The sequence below is a fragment of the Phacochoerus africanus genome, chromosome 14 (assembly GCF_016906955.1).
Source record: "Phacochoerus africanus isolate WHEZ1 chromosome 14, ROS_Pafr_v1, whole genome shotgun sequence".
In the NCBI taxonomy this organism is placed as follows: domain Eukaryota; kingdom Metazoa; phylum Chordata; class Mammalia; order Artiodactyla; family Suidae; genus Phacochoerus; species Phacochoerus africanus.
Genome location: NC_062557.1, coordinates 36572737 through 36594403, shown reverse-complemented (window position 1 = coordinate 36594403; position 21667 = coordinate 36572737). Strand labels below are relative to the sequence as shown.

The 21667-nt window shown below is 54.4% G+C and overlaps 1 protein-coding gene across 1 annotated transcript in view; it reads left to right on the top strand.

The window, feature by feature from the left end:
* The first annotated feature begins 5202 nt into the window (after nt 1-5202).
* TBX4 (T-box transcription factor 4) overlaps nt 5203-21667 on the top strand; it is a 31603-nt gene continuing 15138 nt past the window's right edge. Inside the window, 5 exon segments of the mRNA XM_047758878.1 lie at nt 5203-5367; nt 9198-9395; nt 10163-10257; nt 18683-18802; nt 20041-20188. Of these exon segments, the coding sequence (XP_047614834.1) occupies nt 9201-9395; nt 10163-10257; nt 18683-18802; nt 20041-20188 (558 nt within the window). The 5' untranslated portion in view covers nt 5203-5367; nt 9198-9200.

Below are 21667 nucleotides of genomic sequence, written 5' to 3'. Positions count from 1 at the left end.
TACATCACCCAGGTCCAGGATCAGGTCAGTCTAGTCCTCAGTTCCTTCCAACTGGAAGTTTCCCAATTCTTTTTTCTGTGGAAGAAGGCCTGGGAGCCCAGGTGAGAGGTCAAGAGAGCTGACTCTCACCTGTGTAAGAGGGGAATCACCTGCAGCAGTGGCTACCACCCTGTATCCATTCTCCTTGTTCAGTTGTCCAATTCCAGAATGAGCTCAAGCTCCTGCCCCCACCCCAGCTGTGCGGAGTATGATAATCCTAATGGGATGTGGGCCGGGGAATCTGGAACCCAGATTTGGGGTTACTGGTGGTAACCGGTAAAGCCAGAGGAGGGGGCAGGTAATTCCCTGTTGCCGCACCCACCCTTTCTCTTCCGGGGACTTAGCAAGGACCTCAGGCCTTAGATCATAGCACACACAAATAATATGGTGGAGAAGGGCGAGAGTGGAGGGATTTTGTTTCCTGGATTTTTGTGGTTTGTTTGTTTGTTTTGTTTTTTGCCATGCTAGTGACATGTAGAAGTTCCCAGGCCAGGGACTGAACCTAGGCCACAGCAGTGACAATGCTGGTTTGGCCACCAGGAAACTCCCTATTTCCTGAATTTGAGTGAGAAGCTATGTGCACACGTACAAGAACACATACAGACAGGAAGACATGTATCTTTCATCATGAACACCCAAGAACTGGCTCAGCATTGAGCTGGATCCCTCACATAAGTCTCAGGAGTGTAATTTGGCTATAAGTAGCAGAATCTCAAAACTAACAATGATGTAAACAAATAGGGTTTATGGAGGTTCCCAGGCTAGGGGTTGAATAGGAGCTGTAGCCGCTGGCCTGTGCCACAGCCACAGCAACTCAGAATCTGAGCCGAGCCTGAGACCTACACCACAGTTCACGGCAATGCCAGATCCTTGACCCACTGAGCGAGGCCAGGGATCGAACCCTCATGGGTGCTAGTCGGGTTCATAACCACTGAGCCGCGATGGGAACTCCGGGTTTATTTGTTTTTCTCACATTACAAGAGTAGGTTTACCTGCTCAGTGGTGCCATCTGGAACCCAGGCTTTTTTTTTCCCCCTTTTTTTTTATTGCCCTTCATCCTTCTTGTCTCAAAGTCTCTAGAGGCTGGCATTCCAAAGATCTTATCCAGAGGGGGAAGAAGACTATGTCTTCCCCTTAATCAAGACAGCAAAAAATTCCCTACACTTTTTCTCTCCTCCAGTTTTTCACTTAGGCCTCATGGCCAGCACTGGATCACATGACCACTCCTGGCTACAAGGGAGACTAGGCGAGCAGGCAACAGGATTTTCCTGAAGGGCACAGAGCAGCGGTTCTCAGCCTTCGCTCTATTCTCAGAGATTCTGACTCAGTTGGTCTGGGTTGGGGCTTGACATTGGTATTTATTAAACACTCCAAAACCCTAGGATTTTTTAAAAAATTGTAATTGCTTTTCACTATAGCATGGTGCCAACTGGGGTAGTCACGTTCCACCAAATCCATGCTCGGCTCTGGATAAGCCACCTTACTGTACCTACTGGGATTCTTCAGCTTGTCCTATAGCCCCCTGCTGTCTTTGGGATTGATTATACAGCTGATTAATGAGTAAGTCTGTAGGTTATTTGCTATCCAATTTGTAGTTAATAACTGGCTGGCTAACTAGTAGAATGGTTAGTTGGCCTGTCCTGTTGTTTATGTGTCTGGCACAGAGTAAGTATTTGACATTTATTTCTTTGGATGAATGAATCCACAAAATAGAGATAAATGGCAGTAATACAGCACCAAATGAGACAGTAGCTATGAAACCATGTGGTAAATGATAAGACACTGTACAGATACAAGAATAAACATTTATGTGGGGAACTATTTAATTTTTTTGTCTTTTGTCTTTTTAGGGCCACACCTGCGGCATATGGAGGTTCCCAGGCTAGGGGTCTAATCGGAGCTGTTGCCACCAGCCTATACCACAGCTCACGGCAATGCTGGATCCTTAACCCACTGAGCGAGGCCAGGGATCGAACCCCACAACCCTCATGATTCATAGTCAGATTCGTTTCCTCTGCAGCACAACGGGAACTCCTTATTTTTTGGGAACTATTTTAAATTTAAGGCCAGGTTATAGGTTTTTTTCCCTATCCTTCACCAAGGAAATAATGGCTCTACATTTCTAAAATGGAGAACTGCCGTTTTGCCCCTCTTGCTGGTAAGCCAGATTTTTTTCTCAATTACAGCAACTTGTCAACACACAGTGAATATGTGAATATATTCACATAGTGACTATATCTTTCTCCTTTTTCCTTGACCCTACATTGCCTTTCTACTTGTATTTTTATTAGTTTATTTTGATTATAAAGCACTTCAAAACTTTTTGGGCATGAGATGGGGTAAAATAAATTTGAAAAGTACTCGGGAACTAACCTTCCTTATCTGCCTACTGCATGCCAGGCATTTACAGGCATAACTCAGCCAAAACCTCACCAATAGCTAGTAGGTTGGTGTGATTACCCCCATTTTGTGTAGGTGTTAAGGGACCTTGCTCAAGGTCACACACAGCTGCTAAATGGTGAGCCAGGAATCAGAGCCAGGTTTCAAAACCAAGGTCAGTTCAACACCAAACCTGAGCCCTTTCCTGAAGCAACCGGAGTTTGTGTGATAGATGCTCCGTTGTGGTCAACTATTTGCTTAGCAAGTTGAAGAGAGTTTTTGTATTTTGAAACTCCTCAAATCAGTCTTGGGGGGAAAAATGGTCTCCTTCTTTCTCCACAGGCCATTTATGAGCAAATAATACAGTATACTTCATCGATTGCAATCTATTCTATTATTTTATGTACCACTAAGGGAAAAAAACTGCTAATTAACCTATGACACACCATTGCTTTTAAGAGGCATCCCAATTTCACAGATGTCAGAATGTGAAAAATGTATGTCCTTGAATCAGTGAAATAACGTATTCCATTCTAGTCATGGAGAATTTGTGTACATAATCTCCCTTTTTTCTTGCTCAGTTGCTGGCTGGTTTGTCCCTTCTTTTTTATAACCCAAACCTTGCCAGTCCTTTCAATATCTCATTTCTCCATGTCATCATGAACTAGTCAGTTCTGATTCGGACTCTCTCCCATGAGCCTCCAGAAAGCCTTGCACTTTGCGGAAGTTTCCACTCTCGTTTCTTTAAAGAGCTGCATTAGATGGTCTCATTATGCACTTCCTCCAATAACTGTCAGCAGACTCTTTCCAGAGTCTGGCCTAACTGTAGTCTCCCCATGGTACCCGGTGATTCACTGCCCTCCCTGTTCACCATTCCACACAGGAGTTGGTTGGTGAGCTCCGTACACTATTTACGTGCAAAGGATTTTCCCTACAGGCCGTTGGAGAGGGCATGGGAGGGGGCTTGGGCACAGAAGCTGAGGCATGTCATCCAGTTCTCCCTAAACACAGGAAACATGACTCCCCAGGCATCTCCTGAAACACCAGGGCCTTCCCTTTCTCCAGTCCAGGAGGAGGCAGGATTGGGGGAGGATTAAGCTTCTCCATCCCCTTTAGACCTTACTTCCCCTTCCTGGTTTGGGACCCTAGGAGACAAGACAAGACATGAAGGGAAGTTGGGGTGGTGGGATCTGGTACTGCCAGGGGAGATGGGATTCTTGAGCAGTGGGCCCCTTGTGGAGCTGGGTTACAGGCTCCTGACTGCAGCAGCAGCAGGTTTTTCTGAGTTGGTGTTTCTGCTTCCCCCTTTGTGTGAAAGGAGGTGGGAAAGACATTGATGCTGGCTTCCTATTTCCTAGCATTATGAAAAGGACAGAGCCATCGAGGAAGACTTTTCCCTGTCCGGTTCCCATCAATCTGATTTTGAAGTTAGAATTTGGAAAGGAACAGAGGCTGATTGGAGAGGTTGGGACACCCGTGGAGGGAAAGAAGCTGAAGACTGAGGGGCTGATGGGGGAATCCTATTGACAGAAGGCTCTGGGGCCCTGGGGGATGGGTGGGCAGGCCTACCTTGCCCGTGTTCTGGGTGTGTTACAGGCTGTGGGGTTTGGGCATGGGCTGAGGTCCATACGGATCTGTCTGCCTGTGCCGCGGCAGGGCCTGTGGGGAGGTACAGACAGACATAGAGAAATACAGGTAAGTGAGAGAGAGAGGGGATCAGGCCGGGCAGGGAGGTCTGGGCGGCTGAGGGAGACTCACTTTCTGAGGCACAGAGGCCGGCTGGCTCGGCGCGAGGCCGGCTGGGCTTCCTAGACTGGAGCAGGCACTGGGCTTCCTCTTCAGCCCTCCGGGATCTCGGGGAGCTGCTGGCAGAGTCCTGGCCCTCGGCCGCAGTTTCCCCCAGAGGCTCTGCCAAGCCCTGGCACCTTGGAGCCTGGGCCTGGGCTCGGATTCAGGCCGGCGCCGCACCTCCCCGCCGCTGGCCGCTCCGGGCCGGGCTGCCGGGCCTCCTCCCCGCCCGAGCGCAGAGCCGGCCTTCACCAGTGACCCCCGCGGCCGACTCCAAGCGCCCGCTGCCCGCTGGGCCCGGACGAGCGCGGGCTGGTGAGCAGCGGGGCTGGTCCCAGACAAGGCCCGGCCGTCGCGACAGGGCCCGGAGCCCGAGAGCAGGAGCGAGCGCGGGCGGCGCGCGGAGGTGTGAGAATGTGAGGCGGGCATGGTCGGCAGCCGCCGTGCGGGGCCGGTGGGGCGCGTGTGCGCTGCGGCCGCCGAGCCGGCTCACGAAGAAACCGCGGGCAGGGCAGGGAGCGGGCTCGGACCTGGGCGTGTGCGAGCGGGCGGCCCCCGCGGCCTGCGGCTCGGAAGTGGGCCCGGCCCCGCCGGCCCGGCGTGCGGCGCCCCAGGGTGCGGCCCGCGCGGCGGCTCTCCGGTCCGGCCGTCCGGGTTGTCGAGCCTCGGGTGGGAGCCGCGCGGCGCGGCCTGGGCCGCTCGCTCTCTCTTCCCGCCCCTCTAATCTAAACCATGCGGGGCTTCCACCCCGGGCTGGCCGGCGGGGCCCGAGGGCCGCGGGGAGGGTACCCGGTCGTGCGCTGGGGGAGCGGGCACGCTGCTCGGAGCTCGGGGTCCCGGGGCCGTGGAGCCAGGGGACCCTCGAGCCCCCTCCCCGGGGGGCGGCGGGCGCGGACTGATTGACAGCGGCGACGTCAGCGCGGGAGGGGGGCGGGGGCGGCCCCGGAGGGAGGGAGGGAAGGAGGAGGGAGCAGAGGCCCCAAATGCAGCCTCGGAGATCAAGGGCCCGCTCCAGAACCGGGATGTGTCCGGCCCCGAGGGCGCGGCAGGCAGCGAGACCCTGAATCAGTGGTCCAGTCCTGGCTGTCTCGGGCTCCTCGGACCCGAGCCTGCAGCGGACCCCGGGTGGCACGCGCCAACGCATGCGGCAGCGCAGTTAGGGTGAGTGTGGGTCCCGGCGGGGTGGGGGTGAGCTGGGCATGCGGGACAGGGGTCGCCCTGAAACCAGGCTTAGGCTGCAAGGCCGAGGAGGATGAAATGCAAAGAGGGCGAGTAACGGGACTGGGGTAAGAACCTCGGGGACGGTCAAGGCGGCAAGAGGGCGGCCCGAAGTGTTTCTGATCCGGCTGCCGCCTCGGCCCGTCTCCCAGCGGTCGGGGCTCGAGCGTCCTTTCCTCGGAGTAACCGGACGAATTGGGTCCACAGACCCAAGAGCATAGAAAAGACAGCGCCAGCGCCAGAGGAACAAGGTTAGGCCGAGGCAAACGGAGCGGTGGCCTTGAAACTGGTGTTTGCAGAATAAGAAAGGCCAAGGAAGAGGGCCGGGTACTTGGCGAATATCGATGTGGAAATGCGTCTGATCAGAAGACTGGACTTCAGAGCCTTTGATGCAACAGTTCGTCAAAATTAAAGCAAGGAGCAGTATATATAAATAATGATCCATGATCAAGAATTATCAAAATGCGAGCAATTACCCAAAAGTAGGATTAAGCGTCATCGCTATTACAGTACTCTCCGACTTTAAAACAACAATAAAATAATAGTCAATCTCAGAATCATGTGAAAATTGTAATCACAAATTCGAAAGGATCATAGATAGGGATGAAAGTGTGATAAGAACCACCGTATTAAAATCAATAGCAAGAGAAAAAGACATAGTAATAGTGTAAAAGATGATAAAACTCTAGGAAAAAGGCGAACAGTGAAAAATACTATTAAGGAAAATACTAACATTAGTAGTATAGACAGAGTACTGTTATATAATTTATTATTGATGCTATAGTGAATTATTAAAATAATTATTGGCCAAAATCTTAAGAGCAATACTAATATAAATAAAGACAGCAACAGGAATTGCTGGAGTAATATGACAATTTATGACCAAGGTTTTAATAGTCCCAACAACATTATAAATAATGGTAGAGTAATAAGAAGTATTGTACCAATGTGATGAAAAATAATCAGAGTATTAAGAACTACAGCAATATTACAAATTATGACAAAGTAACAAGATGTAATGATGTGATGAAAAATAGCTAGGGAATTAAGATCCATAACATTACAAATAATGACAAAGTAACAAGATATTGTAACCATGTGATGAATACCTGGAGTATTATGAACAATCCTAACAAAACAAATACTAGTCAAACAACAAGGTGTATTGTAAGGATGTGAAGAAAATTAATGTGAATATGGAGAATGATAATATTACAAGTTATGGTAAGCAAATTATTGAAACTGTGACAAAGTACACACAGGCTGAGGAGCCAGCCACGGAAACATTTTAGGAGTACAGAGTAAAAATAAAATAACGATAGATTAACATGATCTATCGAAAGACAATATTTAATAATTGCCTAGATATTTATAGTATTGCTAATGCACCAGGAGGTCCTAGAATGATGGAGCAGTGACAGGAAAGCAACAGCAATATATTTGGTAATGAAGAATCAACAAATCAAACCAGTACGTTAACCACAATATATTAAAAATAAAAAGTACTAATAACTCATGTGATAGGGTAAATATTCTTAATGTTATTGAAATGACCAGAACACTACTCTACTAATAGAGCTAATTAAAAGATTTAAAATAGAACTCACTATGAACAGTTCCCCTAGTGCAAGAGAAGTATCACCGGTAATTTAGAAATGAAAAGAAAAATGCTATCCTTCTTAGAAAACCGGGCAGCTGAAAGCGACGGACCCAGCGCACAGGGCGCAGAGCCGGCGGGCCGCGCCCTCAGAGGGCTCCAGGAGAAGAGCGAGCGCGGGCTGCGGACGTCGGCTGGTGCCGGACGCGCTGTGCCCCCCGCGTCCAGCGCGCCGGGGCTCGGGGTCAGAGGGGACTGGACCGTGGGCATGGCCGTGCAGGGCAGGAAGAAAAGGAAATTCGCCAGGAGCTCCAGCGAAGGCGAATTGTCGCGATGTCGGGACGTGGCTGTGTGGCTGAGAGAACAGAGGAGGCGAACCTCAACTAGGGAAAGGACAGGACGGCGCAGCCCTCGTCCCGCGGCGTCTGTGGGCCGGGGCTGCGGCTGTGGACCGGGGCTGCGGCGTGCTCAGCACCGGGAGGACTGTGAGCACGCGGCGCAAGTTGCGCGGCGCCCCTGTACCGTTCTGAGTGTGACAAGTGCCCCGCAGAGGACTAGTGGCCAAGGGAGCATCACGCCAGGCAGTCTCTCCTGGCCCCCGCGGGCCGCCACACCTGGACCAGTTGATCGCGGATGCCCATCCCGGCTGACCCCAGATACGGTCCGAACCAGCACCTTGAGCCAGAGCTCCCAAATACCCTCCTTGTTGCAATGCCCCATTGCCTGGGGCTTCTAGGTTTCTGAGGCTCAGCCCAGGAACCCGCGTGTGACCCAAGGCCAGGGCTGCATTGGCCATGCCCGCGGAGCCTTACTCCTGTAGCTGGAGGGGCGGCTAGGCTGTCAGGCTTATCTTTATGGGCTTTTTCCCAGCCCCAACTATCCCGGGCCCCTTTTTATCTCTTCGGTTGCACTTGGCTTGTTTACTTTGTGAGGCCCTGGGAGCCGACATCTAGGCCTGGGATGGAGAGGCCAGTGGATGAGGGGGCCTGGGGCTTGGAATGCCCAGGGAGATCCAGGAGAGGAAAGAAAGAAGGTACGAGGAGAAAGGCGGAACATTTAGCTGCAAGAGAAGGAGACACATTTAGAAAGCTTCACCCAAACTTGCCCAGATCTAGATGAAGGGAGAAGAGCAAGGAGGTGGGAAGGAGAAGCAGGGATAATGCAGGATTGCATCCACAATGGAGGCAAGACGGGCAGTCCTTGCAGGCTGGGCTCCCATCCTGATATCTCAGGACCAGCCTCCTGAAGAGAGCAGCAGGCACATGAGAAGGCGGGTGAACAGTCCTAGGTGCTTGGGGAAGGGTAGCTGTGCCCTGCGGCTGTGCCTATGAACTGGACCCACCCAACTGGTCTGGTCCCTAGCTGGGAATGGTCTGGGTCCTTTGCCCCAAAGCAGAGCCTTTGGAGCTAAAATGTGAGGACCAGGCTGGGGAGGTCCCAGGCTGAGTTTCTGAGTTTGGGCCTGAATCAGAGAGGCCCTAGGAAAGTGTGGCTACTTGGGTGACTAGCAGGCTGTGAGAGGGTGCTGTGTCTGGGTGTGAGGATGTGTGTCCCTGCATAGGTGCCACACAGGAGTCGGTGGCAGTGGGAACATGCAGGAGGGAAATCCTTTGGTTAAGGAAGCCTCTACCTGACTGTGTCTGGGAGTGGGTTTGGGCAGATGAATGAGCAGGGGCCTGAGAGCCCGCTCAGCAGCAGGCTCTATCTGCAGGTGTGGAGCCCAGGGAGCGCAGGCCTCGCCTTCCTCTCCTGTCCTCCCAGAAAGTGTCCTGGCTGCCCTGAGCCAGGAGTGAGCCTGGACCCCCAGTTAATAGGGAATAGCCAAAAGGACCCAGATTTCAGGCTCCCCTGGAGCCCAGCAGGAGGGAGGGACTGGGGGTGCAACTGGGGCAAGGCCGAGATGCCGAGAGGGCGGTCCTTCCCCCAGACCTTATCATCATATAGTCGCACACCCAGGGTCCGGGAGACCTTGAAAGGCACACAAACCCTCCCAGGTCCAGAACCCAGAGGGAGGAAGCGAGGGCCCTGCCTCCAGCTCAAGAGGGGGGCGGGGTCCACGTGCACCAGGGCGGCCTCCCTGCCCGGGGCCCGAAGTCCCCCGCTCGGCTCCAGAGGGCTGCGGGGTCTCAGGCGAGTGTGGACCTGGGCATGTGACTCTCGTGTGCTGTCCCCGCAGGAGATGCTGCAGGATAAGGGCCTATCGGAGAGCGAGGAGGCCTTCCGGGCCTCGGGCTCCGCGCTCGGCGAGGCCAGCGCAGCCAACGCCGCCAGCGTCCCCGAGCCCGCGCTGGCCGCGCCAGGCCTCGGCGGAGCCCCGCTCGGCAGCCCCCCGGGCACTGGCGCCGACGTCGCCACCGCTGCCGCCGCTGAGCAGGTAGGGCCGCGCCGGCCGTCGGGTAGAGGTCGGGCGTCGGTCTGTCTGCGGGGCGACCTGTGTCTGTCAGCCCGTCCCACTGCGGGCAGGGCTTGCTCTCTGCCCTTCGTCCTTCCTCCCCTTTGAGCCCTCGAGGCTGCTCTGGACAGGCGGGGGAGGGGACCCCGGCGGCGGAGTGAGCCCCGGCGAGGTCCGGCTCTGACCGCCCTGAAAGGGCGGGGACGAAAGCTTGAGACGAGGCGGGGCGAGGGGTAGCGGGCCTGGTGCGTGCGGGAGCCGTCGCCTCCGAGCTCCGAGGGCTCGGGGAAGTCTGGGAGAGGGTTGCCGTGACGACCTGGGGATCGCAGGGACTCCGGCTGTGCGTGCCTCTGCCTGTGCGGGTCTGCAGGCTGGGTCTGCTGGGGCGCGCGTCTGGCCGAGGGGGTGTGTGCCCCTCCAGGGTCGGTGTGTCTGCCCGCAAGCCTGTGGCTCGCTCGGGCCACGTGGAGTGTTTATGTTTGTGTAGCTGTGTGTCGTCTAGCCCTGCACGGCCAGTTTTTGTGTTTTCTGCGGACCCATCTATAGGTGCGGCTCCGCAGGAGGAGGTTTCAGCCCCTGGTTACATGTACGGAATAATTTTGTGAAACGAAATCTTGAGGCGTGGGCTCCTGGGCTGGCAGTGCCGTGCATCGTTCCTTGGGTCTGTGTTCCCCTTTCTGAGGGCTCCGCATCCAGCCGTGGGCCAGGCCGACCCAAGTGCCCCCTCCCTCCCTCCCTCCCATCCCCAGACCATCGAGAACATCAAGGTGGGCCTGCATGAGAAGGAGCTCTGGAAGAAGTTCCACGAGGCGGGCACCGAGATGATCATCACCAAGGCGGGCAGGTCAGCGAGGGTTTCACTTGGGGGAGGGGGGCATGACCGACGGGGGCAGTGGGGATCCCCAGGGACGCCCTTAGAAGCCCTCTGGGTCTTCAGCCCAGGGAGCGATGGGTGTCCCCTCCGCCATTCTGGCCTTAGCTCCACGTGTGACCACAGCCCCGGAAGGGGGCTACACCTGGAGGGAGGGGGAGGACGGGGAGGGCAGCATTATGCAAATGAAATGCAAAATAGGGTCGCGCCTCTGGAGGTCCCAGCTCCAGCACTTTTGGGCGGGGGAAGGGTCTGCTTTGTCCTCCTCCTTTTGGGGGCCTGTTTGGTTTCTCATGACTGCGTTGACTGAGATGCCCCTCAACAGATGGAGAAAGGGGACTGGGACCATGTTTCCCTATTTCCGTCACTTTTTTGGGGGCAGCATGAACCCCAGGTCTCTCACCCCAAAGGGGCTTCTATGCTTCGCCAGTCCCCTCCTCGGCCAAGGCACAGGCACCCCTGGGCCCTGTGTGTGTGTTGTTTGGGGAGCAGCCCTCGGGTGGCTGCCAGAGAGGGATGATTTATAAAGTGGAAACATTTTTAAAATGCGCCGGTGTCTGTGGGAGAGAACGGGGCGGAGAGGGAAAGACGAGGACGATGCAGACCTGAGCAGGACGGAGAGAGATTCGCAGAGCGGCAGGTCCGGGGTGGGGCTGGAATGGCAAGGAGAGCGTTAGGTTGTCAGGTGAAGGGAGAAGCTGAAGAGGTCAGACTCGGGAGTACCCTCCCCCCTACTCTCCCTCCTCCACCATCTTGTACTCGCTTTTGGTCCTGGGAGTACAGTTTAGGTGTGAAAAGGTCCCTTTGTCTGGCTGTGGGCCGGTCATTAGGTTTTCCAAGGTATGAGATGGTGAAGTATCAAGGGCCAGGGATGGGGAGCCAGACCTCAGGGGCTTCTGGTTCGCTTACCTCCTTCCATCTGTGCACCTCTCAGGCCAGGGACTCGAGGTTTGCCATCCTTTCCCCACTTCTGTCTGTAAAATAATAGGTCTGTCTTCCTATCATTGTATGTAAAGCCCTTCACATAGCTCCTGGTGCCTGTAAGCACCCCATACATGCAAATACTGCTCATCATAATAATGAGAGACATATCTGGCATTAACGCAGCCTTTTTTCTTCTACTTTTTAGAGAATTCTGCTGAACTGCTTAGGGCATGGTGGGTCAAAGGGCGCTAAAAGCTGGTGGTTTGCTGTATGCAGAGTAGGAGTGCTGGCTTCTTCTGGTCTGCTGACTGTCAGGCTTTGCAAAGTTTCCTTTGTTTTGTTGAGGGAGGGGGTCTGGGCTGTGCTCTTGTTTGAGTCTGGGAGGTGTTGTGACCACCTAGGGCCTCTTTCAGGGAGGGGGAGGAGCAGAGAAACGTCAGGGACCAAATTTGCTGCACCTGGGGGATGGAGAAGGAGGGTGCCTTAGGGGGACCTGTCCGATTATGCCACATGGAGCGGTGGTTGCGGAGAGTGGGGGCCAGGTGACCTAAGCCCTGCCTTTTCCCAGTTGAGTGCCCCTGGGCAAGTCCCTACACTTTCTGTGCCCCAGAGATGTCAGGTAAAACAGATGGTGACTGTAGAGCTGCCTGCCATCCTTACTTTTTCCTTTATGGTGAGATTCAAACCAGGGAGCTTGTGCTCAGCACTTGGAAAATTGTTGAGTGGATTATAGGTGTGAGGAGGGGGGATTTACTTCTTGTGCTTTCTGGGATGCAGGGAAAGAAAGAAGAGGCTCCAGAACTTCCATTTTTAGGCAGCAGAAATGACCTTGTCTCTTGAAAAGTACATGGGCCGCTTGTTCCTCGGGCTTGTCTGGCCTCTGCCATTTGAAACAAAAGGCATTTGTGATTCTCCGCAGTGGGGTTTCCTGCACCTGTGTGGGTCCTCGTCCCTCCCTCCCCCAACACACACACACACACATGCACGCGCGCGTGCGTGTGCACACACACACACTGCCTTCAGGCAGATATTTGTGCCTGATCCTAGTGGAGGCTTTAGAGATGGGCCTCAGGGAATGACGAGTATAATTTTGAAATGGTCCTGGTGATGCTGGCCAATTATGCATTCATCACAGTCTTTCCCTTCTCTGGCAGAACGTGGTCCTTGCAGCAGCTCTAGTCTTTAGGCAAGTCTCTAGCCTCATCCCCCTCCCCCACAGTCTCTCAGACCCCCCCCTTTCCTCCTACATAGTGGGCCCACTGACTTCAGGGACCCCTTTCACTACCCTGACCCCGGTTTCCCCTCCTCCCCGCTGCCTCCCTTCCCATGGCAGCCTTGGAAGGCAGCCTGCTTTCTCCAGCTTGTGACACAGCAATGTCCTGTCCAGTACTTCTCTCTGTTCTCTGCGTCTCTGCTATTACCCTTCTGGGGACACTTCTGTTTCACAGCAGACAGCCTGGACCCTTCTTCTGAACCTTGAATCATAGATTCCTAGACTGCTTGCACTGGAGGAGAACCAGGAGAACATAAACCCGACCCCTGAGAAGGGAAGGCATTTGGCTCTTACACATAGAAGCAGAGTCAGGCAGTTGCCAGGTCTACACAAGCCAAGCAGATGATGCACCACCCCCGGCACAAAACCCCAACTTTGAGAAACTCCCTTGATGGCTTGTTTATGGGGGCCTGTTCAATGTGGAGTTGTTGCTCTGCCCTAGAAACATGGGCTGGTTTGGGGCATGATTGCCCTTTGATTGAAGAGGGTGGGAGCGGACTGGAGGAAAGAAGCCTGAATGTTCTCAGGCCCCTGGAAGATCTGAAGGCTGATGGAAAAGAGGGTCCCCGTCATTGGAGAATGACTTTGAATTCACAAACACCTTGAGCTGGAGAATTACATGCCAACCACCGTTTAAGACATCAGTTTGTGAATGCTCAGGGATCGCTTCTCGGCCTTTTGGCTAAGATCAAGTGTGAATGCTCAGGATCTCATTACGTCAGGTGTCAAATGGGGCCAGAGCCCTCCCGAGCCAGTCTCGGTCCCTCTCAGGCCCCTCTGGGGTCCCTCTCAGAACCCAGAGTTTATGCCCTTAACTGCAGAGAGCAGACCCCACTTTGCAAAGCTCCTCGCATCCCTGCCAAGTTTGATACATGTGAGAAACTGCATTTTCTCCCAAACACAGATAAAAGTGAGCTCCACCAAATTTAAATATAAACCTCCCCAATATGAAAATTTCCTAACTGTCTGACTGCTCTACTCCTAGGTTGTGGTTTTGCCACCAGATAAATCTCCGCTATCAGCCTTCATAGCCTGTTGAGTTCAATGTTGCTTGTGTTAGTGACAGTGAATTTGCGTTTGAAAAATGAACTACTGATGAGAACTCCTGTTGAACCTGTATTGTTTGTTATTCTGAAGCAAGGATTTGGCCCGGCTTAATCCTGGGCTTCAAAGCCAATTGCCCTCGCTCTGTATACAGAGCGTCAGAGCCCAGTGGCGTGGGTGATAAGAGAAGTAAGGGTTGAAGACACTGGGAAAGTGGGTTGGGGAGAGAGTGCTTTGATCTCTTGCTAAAGTATTTTCTGAAAGCAAAAGTCTATCAGAAGGAAGTGTCTTCAAAAAAAAAAATCTTGGGAGAAGCAACTGGCCTTCAAAACAGCGTCCATTCCACATGTTCTCTCTCTTGCCCCCCTCCCCCCACTGCAGGGAAAATATTTCTAAAAAATTTTTGGAGTGAAGTAGAAGACTGTGTGTGTGTGTGTGTGTGTGTGTGTGTGTGTGTGTGTGTGTGTGTGTAGTGGAAATAAATTACATAGCTTTATCATCGTTCTCAAAAATCATTTGGCTACAAAAGCTTTGGTCTCGGTGTACCCAGCACCCCTATCGCCTGCCCCCAAATTCAGCCTTGGCTGTGGGCACTGGCCTCTTCCCAACACACCCAGAATTCTTTCTTGAGACCCCCCAGACACTAGGGGTAGAAAATGGGTAGGGGTTTCTGTGGACTTCTCCCTTTTTCCTGCAGCTCTTTCCTTTCAAACCCTGGCCTCCACAGGCCTGTGTGCATGTCTGCATTAATGGTATTTACACACATATATAATTTTTAATGTCAATGTATTACAATAGAACATTCCTGCAGAAAAGTGAACAAATCTTTTTGGTTTTTTTTTTTTTGTCTAAAACGGTTTTTTAAAAATAATTTTTATTTTTTTTCCATTATAGCTGGTTTACAGTGTTCTGTCAATTTTCTGCTGTACAGCAAGGCAACCCAGTCACACATACATATATACCTTCTTTTTTCTCACATTATCCTGCCCCATCATAAGTGACTAGATAGAGTTCCGAGTGCTATGCAGCAGGATCTCATTGCTTATCCATTCCAAAGGCAATCGTTTGCTGCACAGATCTTAATTGTCCCGCTGTATAGACTTTCGCAAAATGAACATATCCGTTACTACCACCCAGATGAAGAAAGAGAACATTACTGGACCCCAGAATCCATCTCCTGTACCCTCCTAGTCTCTGCCACTCCCCACCTCGAACCCCCTCTTCACACCTCTCCTCCGCTGGGTTTGGTTTTGCACCTACATTTCAGGGCAGGCGCAGACAGCTGCTCCTGGGGTTCCTGAGCGCCCCCCCCCCCGAAGGCGGGGCTGCGGTGGATTTAAGGTTTGGGGGCCCCCGCTGATGAGAGAGAATCTGACGGGTTCCCCAGGTCCGCGCCTCCCTGCGCCTCTCCTTTCGGAATGGGTGGGGATCGAGTAGATCCGCAGCCTTGAATTTGGCAACTGCCCTGGCCCCGCGGGCGCCCCGCAGCCCTCTGAGCCCAGCGGAAACTTGCTCGTCCCCTCGCTCAGCATCGAGTTCGTATTTACGGTTTTGTGGCCAAAATGAAAATGCCCCGCGCCCCGCACCCTGCAAGCCTCCAACGCCGAGAAACGTCCAAGGACGCTTATCTTAGCAGTTCATTCTAAACCCATTTCCGAGTATGAAGTAGATAAGGCTCCAGGCCCGCACCCTTTCAGAGCCTGTTTCATGATCAGAGGAGAAACCCCCGGCTTTCATCTCCTCCCCGGCCGGCCGGCGGGGCAGGCGGCTTGTTTATTCCCTGGCGGAGCAGTTTCCGCGAGGGCCGGGCGCCCCACAGGCCTGGGTTCCCGGAGCCCGAGGGGGGCGGGGGCGCGGAGAGGGCGCCAGGGCCGCAGAGAGAAGGCGCGCGGAAGGGGGTGCAGAGGAGGGGCGGAGGGAGAGGAGGATGGGAGAGGGGAGCCAGCAGGGGTCGGCGGCGTGGCTGCAGGGTGTTGAAGACCGCCAGGGCTTCAGGGCCAGCGCTGGTGGCTAGTGGCGCTGGTTGGCGGGGCTGAGGGGGATAGGCAAGGCAGAAGCATCACTTCCCTTCTTGGCCCGCTCTCCGCATCCCATCAAGGTGTTCTATACCTCTCCTGGATGCTGGTTTTCAGGTACATCCTCCATCCTAATTCACAAATGCTTTCATCTGCTTCAACAGAGAGGACCTTTGCAGCCCAGGATGACCCCAGAGAAAGTCACAGTGCTCAGTCCAGCCTGGCCTCTGTGGCCTGGGTCCAGCCCTCCTGGTGGACAACCCCATGACAGGCCCCTGGGCTCCAGCCCGAGCCCCTCAGCTTGGGCAGGAGGCCTCTAGGGCTGCTGGAGCGGAGCGTGTGCTTTGCCTCACGCTTAGGCTCTCCCCACACCAGGCAGGCCCTTCATCCTTCTGGAACCCGTGAGATAGGGAGATGACAGTGCCTAGGGATCCACTGCCTGTGTTGCCAGAAGCAGCCACCAAACTGCACCCTTACAGAGGATAACCTGTTTCCATGAAGGCAGTGGTGCTCCCTGAGCTGGGGCCGGCTCAGCCTGGAGCAGAGAGAGGACTTTGGAACACCCCCATTCAGACCCATAGCCCATGCTCGCTGCTGACTTCCAAGGGCTGCTGCTCTAGGAAGAGGGGCACCGGTGGGCAGGGGAGGCAGAGACAGGCGAGGAGACATGTTCCTTTCCTGACTGATTCCCCCAAAACCTCCCTGAGACTGTTATTGGCCAGGAATCTGGTCTCTGGCCAGCTTCCAGGAGAGGGCAAATCACAGCACACTAGCGCCAAGCTTGGGATCGAGGCCCGTTACCGGCCTTCTAAGCAGCACTGGTCATGTCGGCCTGGTGTCCTGAGCTGCTGGGACGAAGTGCAGTAGGAGTCAAAGGACAGGACCCTTCCCTCCCTCTCAGCCTTGGTGATGAAGACCAGTGAAGCGGCCACCAGCCCTTTACTCTTGGCCTGGGGGAAAGCCGTGTGTGCCCTCTGCTGTTGCCACCTGGAGTGATTACAGGAGAAACAGCCTAAAGCCTGGGCTGCCCCAAGCCCAGCCAGGGCTGCCCCATTTTGTGGCTGTTTCTGTAGCAGTTACAAAATGGTAGCCTGGAGGGGACAGGATTCTTGGCAGGGGGGCAGGGGGAACATGCTGAGGCAAGGGCTGCCCCTCTTTTGTAGCTGCAGGCCCACCAGGGGAGAGGCTGGGCCAGGAAAGACGGTGGTGCAGGCTCCAGCTGTGCCCCCGGGGGCAGGGGGCTGGTAAGCAGGAGGCAGGATTGGGTTCCCCCATTCCTGGAGAGGGGGGTGGGGTGGACATTTGAAAATGCTTTCAATTGACATCTGAGACAAATTCTTCCACACGGTTTATAAGTCCCCGGACTTATAGCTCCAACTTCCCTCCTCCCCGCCCCTCCAGGCAGGCACGCATGCGCACTCCGCCCCGGACGCGTGTGCCCCTGCGCACACCTGGTCACTGCAGGGCTCTCCGTGGGCCTGTCCTCCGGCGAGAAGGAGGGAGCACAGGCTGGGGCTGGGCAGGGGGGTAGAATGGAGCCCTGCACCTCAGGGTCCTGGCTTGGGCTGGCTGCAGGGTCTGCCAGCTTGGGGAGGCCTTCATCCCTTCTGGAAGCCTTGCCCTGTCAAGGTAAGCTGGTACCCCTGGCGACAAAATAGGGGACTCCAGGCGTCTGTTTGAGCTTCTCTTGAGAGTCCCCAGGCTTTCCCTTGGCTTCCCCAGGGTGGACTGCCTGGGCACTCTACCAGCTCCGGGGATTTGGTTCCCAATGCCTTTAGATAGATTTGGAGGAGTTCCTGTCTCAGGGGTTAATGAACCCAACTAGGATCCATGAGGATGGGGTTCGATCCTTGGCCTCGCTCAGTGGGTTAAGGATCCGGCGTTGCCGTGAGCTGTGGTGGAGGTCACAAACACAGCTGGGATCCTGCGTTGCTGTGGCTTTGGGATAGTCCGGCAGCTACAGCTCCGATTGGACCCCTAGCCTGGAAACCTCCATATGCCACAGGTGCAGTCCTAAAAGATTAAAAAAAAAGAAAAAGATTTGGATCCCACCCCTGTCTTGGGGACATCTTTGTGAGAGATCAGCTGGGCAGGGGCGGGGGTGTCTGAGGAGGAGCAGGAGGAAGGTCCCTCGGGCTAAATCCAGAGTCAGGGACCTGGTGACCAGTGGAGGGTACCCCTGCAGGTGTGTGTACATGCTGTTGTATGGGTGGGGGCACTGAGGGGCCTGAGGAAGCCCTTCTCTAGAATGTTCCCTGAGCCTCAGGGTCCTGGACAGTTTCAGCATGGGCTGCAGGAATTGGAAAACTTTCTGCTTTTTGGTGACTCTATTTTCATCGAGGTAGGTCATACCACTGGCCTGTGGAGGAACGAATGCGGCGGGGGTGGGGGGGGGGTCTGTGGTCATAGGCATAAGCAGACTCATTTAATGCACACAGCAACCTGTGAGATTTTAGAGAGAAGAAAACCAAGCCATGGAGAGATCCAAGCAAGTTGCCCAAGGCACCTTGCCTGGGCCCCAGGCAGGGTGGCTCTAGAATCCAGGCTGCTCTCTGCCTGGACTGACTTGCCCTGCCCTGATGTGCGGATAATGTGCACAGGCCCAGGCAAGGCAGTCACTGGGATCAACGCCTCTGCTGAACATGCACAAGGCGTGCGCCTGCTTTCCTGCAAGTTGGTTTGAAGCCTGAGGGTTTCCATAGTGACAGGACCCAGAGACGACATCGCATTGATCATAGAAGCAGCTGGCAGGGACTGCTAGGGCTTCTGCTCTGGCCCCTCTGTAATGCCTCCCCGCTCCCACCCTGAACTTTCATTGCGTATGGATGACAGACAAGAGGAAAATTAAGGCAGCCCAGTCGGTGTTGAAATCCTCTCTCACATCCTGACTAGGGGCTCTGGACTTGAGCTGCTCACAGTTGCAGACTGACAATTGCAGCTCAGCTCGTGCAGCCCTTCCCCTGTATGGGGGAGGCAGACCAGAGAGGGAAATGACTTAGATAAGGTTGCAAAGCTCTGACCAGTACTGAAATATCTTGCTGAGGGGCAGTGCCCCTTAAGGGCTTCTGTCCCCTCACCCACTCTGTGCCATCTCTCCTGGTGCTCCGTCTGTGCCTCTGCCTCACCGCTTGGCTTCCTCCAGGAGGATGTTCCCCAGCTACAAGGTCAAAGTCACAGGCATGAATCCCAAGACCAAGTATATCCTGCTGATCGACATTGTCCCCGCGGATGACCACCGCTACAAATTCTGTGACAACAAATGGTAAGAACCTGGGACCCTTCCTGCTTTCCCTCCAGAGCCCTTCCCACCCCCATTCCCATCTGATGGTTGGTCAGGGACTCACCAGTTGGTCCCAGTGATTGGCTAGATCCGCAGCCTCCGGAAACAGCCTGCCGAGGCTGCAGGGTCAGCCAGTATCTGCACACCTGCTGCAGGTGGGGCGGGGGCCGGGCCTGAAAACAAGCCACAGTGCTTGGGTGTCTGGTGGATTTCAGGAGTCTGTAGGTAGTGTTTGTCTGAAGGGCAAAACCAAGCTGGGACCTGGGAAATAAAAGCTGGGGCTGCTTTTTCTGAGTCCGTCCCATTAGCACCCTGTCTGCCCCCAGAGCCCAGGACAGTGCTCAAGGAGAAGGCTGACGAGTCAGCAGCCCCAGCCCATGGGCTCAGCGGTGGGTGGGGAAGAGGGCCTCAGAGCCTGGGCTGAAGCTGGGTTCGATGGCCAGGTCCTGCCAAGGGCCCTATTTCTCTTCTCTCTCTGGGCTGGATTAGCACTCAGAGCAGCTTCTGGCTGAAGGCACCAGTTAGTTTCTTACCATTATTTTGCAGGCAAGCCATTTAAACATTGCCTACATCCTCGGAGAAGCGACCTCTAAAGAATAGAGTTCCCATCGTGGCTCAGTGGTTAACGAATCCGATCAGGAACCATGAGGTTGCGGGTTCAATCCCTGGCCTTGCTCAGTGGGTTATGGATCCGGTGTTGCTGTGAGCTGTGGTGTAGGTCACAGACGTGGCTTAGATCCCGTGTTGCTATGGCTGTGGCATAGGCCCATGGCTACAGCTCCGATTCGACCCTTAGCCTGGGGACCTCCATATGCCATGGGTGCAGCCCTACAAAGGCAAAAAATAAATGAATAAATAAATAAAAATTAAAAATTGTAAATATAACATAGAGACAGAAGTGCCTAAATCTCCCCATGGTATTCTTGCGATTAGCCCCGTTCCTTCTAGGAAATCATCACCTTTCTCTGTAATTTCCCTTTCTCTTCCTACCGCAGTGAGATTAAAGAGGGTCGGAAGCACTCTTCCTCTTCAGCACTCTCTCCTCCGTCCCCTCCTCCCCCCCCCCCCCCCGAGTCCTAAATTGAAAATGTGGTAGGACCAGCAGTGGTTTTTTTTCCCCTCCAGTGTCTGGGGATTTGCTCTCAGAGGGGACAGGGGATTCTGGCTCCTCCAGGCCCCAGGGCAATCAACCGCTCTGGCCCTCCGTGCTCTGTTGGCAGGATGGTGGCAGGGAAGGCCGAGCCAGCCATGCCAGGAAGGCTCTACGTCCACCCAGATTCTCCTGCCACTGGGGCCCACTGGATGCGGCAGCTGGTCTCCTTCCAGAAGCTGAAGCTGACGAACAACCACCTGGACCCCTTCGGCCATGTAAGAATGGGTCTGCCTGGGAGTTCCATTATGGCTCAGCGGTCATGAACCTGACTAGTATCCATGAAGTCATGAGTTCGAGCCTTGGCCTTGCTCAGTGGGTTAAGGATCCTGTGTTGCTGTGAGCTGTGGTGTAGGTCACAGATGCGGCTTGGATCTGGCGTGGCTGTGGCTGTGGCTGTGGCGTAGGTTGGTGGCTACAGCTCTGATTAGACCCCTAGCCTGGGAACCTCCATATGCCACAGGCGTGGTCCTAAAAAGCCAAAAAAAAAAAAAAAAAAGAATGGGTCTGCCTGGCCTTGAGGGCAAGTCCTGGGGCGGTGCTGGGGGTGGGACGGTCACGGTCCAGGGTAGGGCTCTGAAGGATCTATTCAGGCCTTGGCACTTTCTGGGCCAGTTTGCCAGAGGAGCATAGGGTCTGACTCTCACAGAACCGAAGCAGGACGGCTTTTCCCCAGCACTTACTGGCTGGGTACCTTTGGGCAGGTTTCTTAGCCTTTTGGAGCCTTCGTTTCCTCATCTAGAAAATGGAGATGCCCGTGTGAGAATTAAATGAGAGATTCTGCCCAAGGCACTCTGTACCCAGGAGGCTCTAAATAAATGGCAGCTCTGACAGCGATGAAGATGGACCAAATCTCAGCTTCAGTACCCCCAAATGCAGCCTTGCTGGAGCCTAAGACAAATCACCCTTCTTGAGAAAGTCTCTGATGCGTTCTGAAGCCTCTGTCTGGCGTGTACCGTCTGCCTGGCCTGGCAGCCGCCTGCCCTGGAAGGGAAGGCCTGGTTCTGGCTCCCATGTCAGCCCCTTCCTGGCCTTGCCCGGGACCTGGCTCTCACAAGAGAGATTCTGAAGCCCCAGGGATCCTGTTGCTGACGTCCTGTCCAGGCTGCTGAAGCTCATTCTTTCCCCATCTGGCCCTGGCAGGCCCACAGAAGGCTTTTTATGTGGAAATTTTTAGCTCAAGTGTGTGGCAAACAGAAGCCTGGGGACGTGGTATCATCTGCCAGGGAGCAGGCCTCCCCCCTGTAGGCTACCCCTGGTTGCCCTGGAAACGCAGGGTCGGGTGTGGTGGAGCCGGTGCTGTTGAGGCTCCTAGATGCAGTTGTTCAGGCTGCACCCACAACACTCAGTATGTGGATGGTGGAGGCGGATGTGCAGGCTTGCGCCTCTGTTAGGCCAGTTTTCTTTCTGGGTGACTGTGTGCAAGTCAGAAATCTCTGAATTGTGGTTCTTTGAGGAAAATGCCAGCGATGCTGCATTTCTGACTGATTGGTGTGTAACTGGCAAGCAGCCTTTAGTTCTAATTTTCTGAGTCTGTCTCATTCTCTTGGGAGTTGGCGATCTATCAGCCAGTAAGTAGGAGATGCTTCATTGACATAATAAACTCCTGCCTTACCTGTCTTGCGAGCAGCATGGGCTTTCCCATGCAGGGCGGGCAGATGCCGTTGGGTGTGTGGCAGAGACACGCAGGTGTGCGC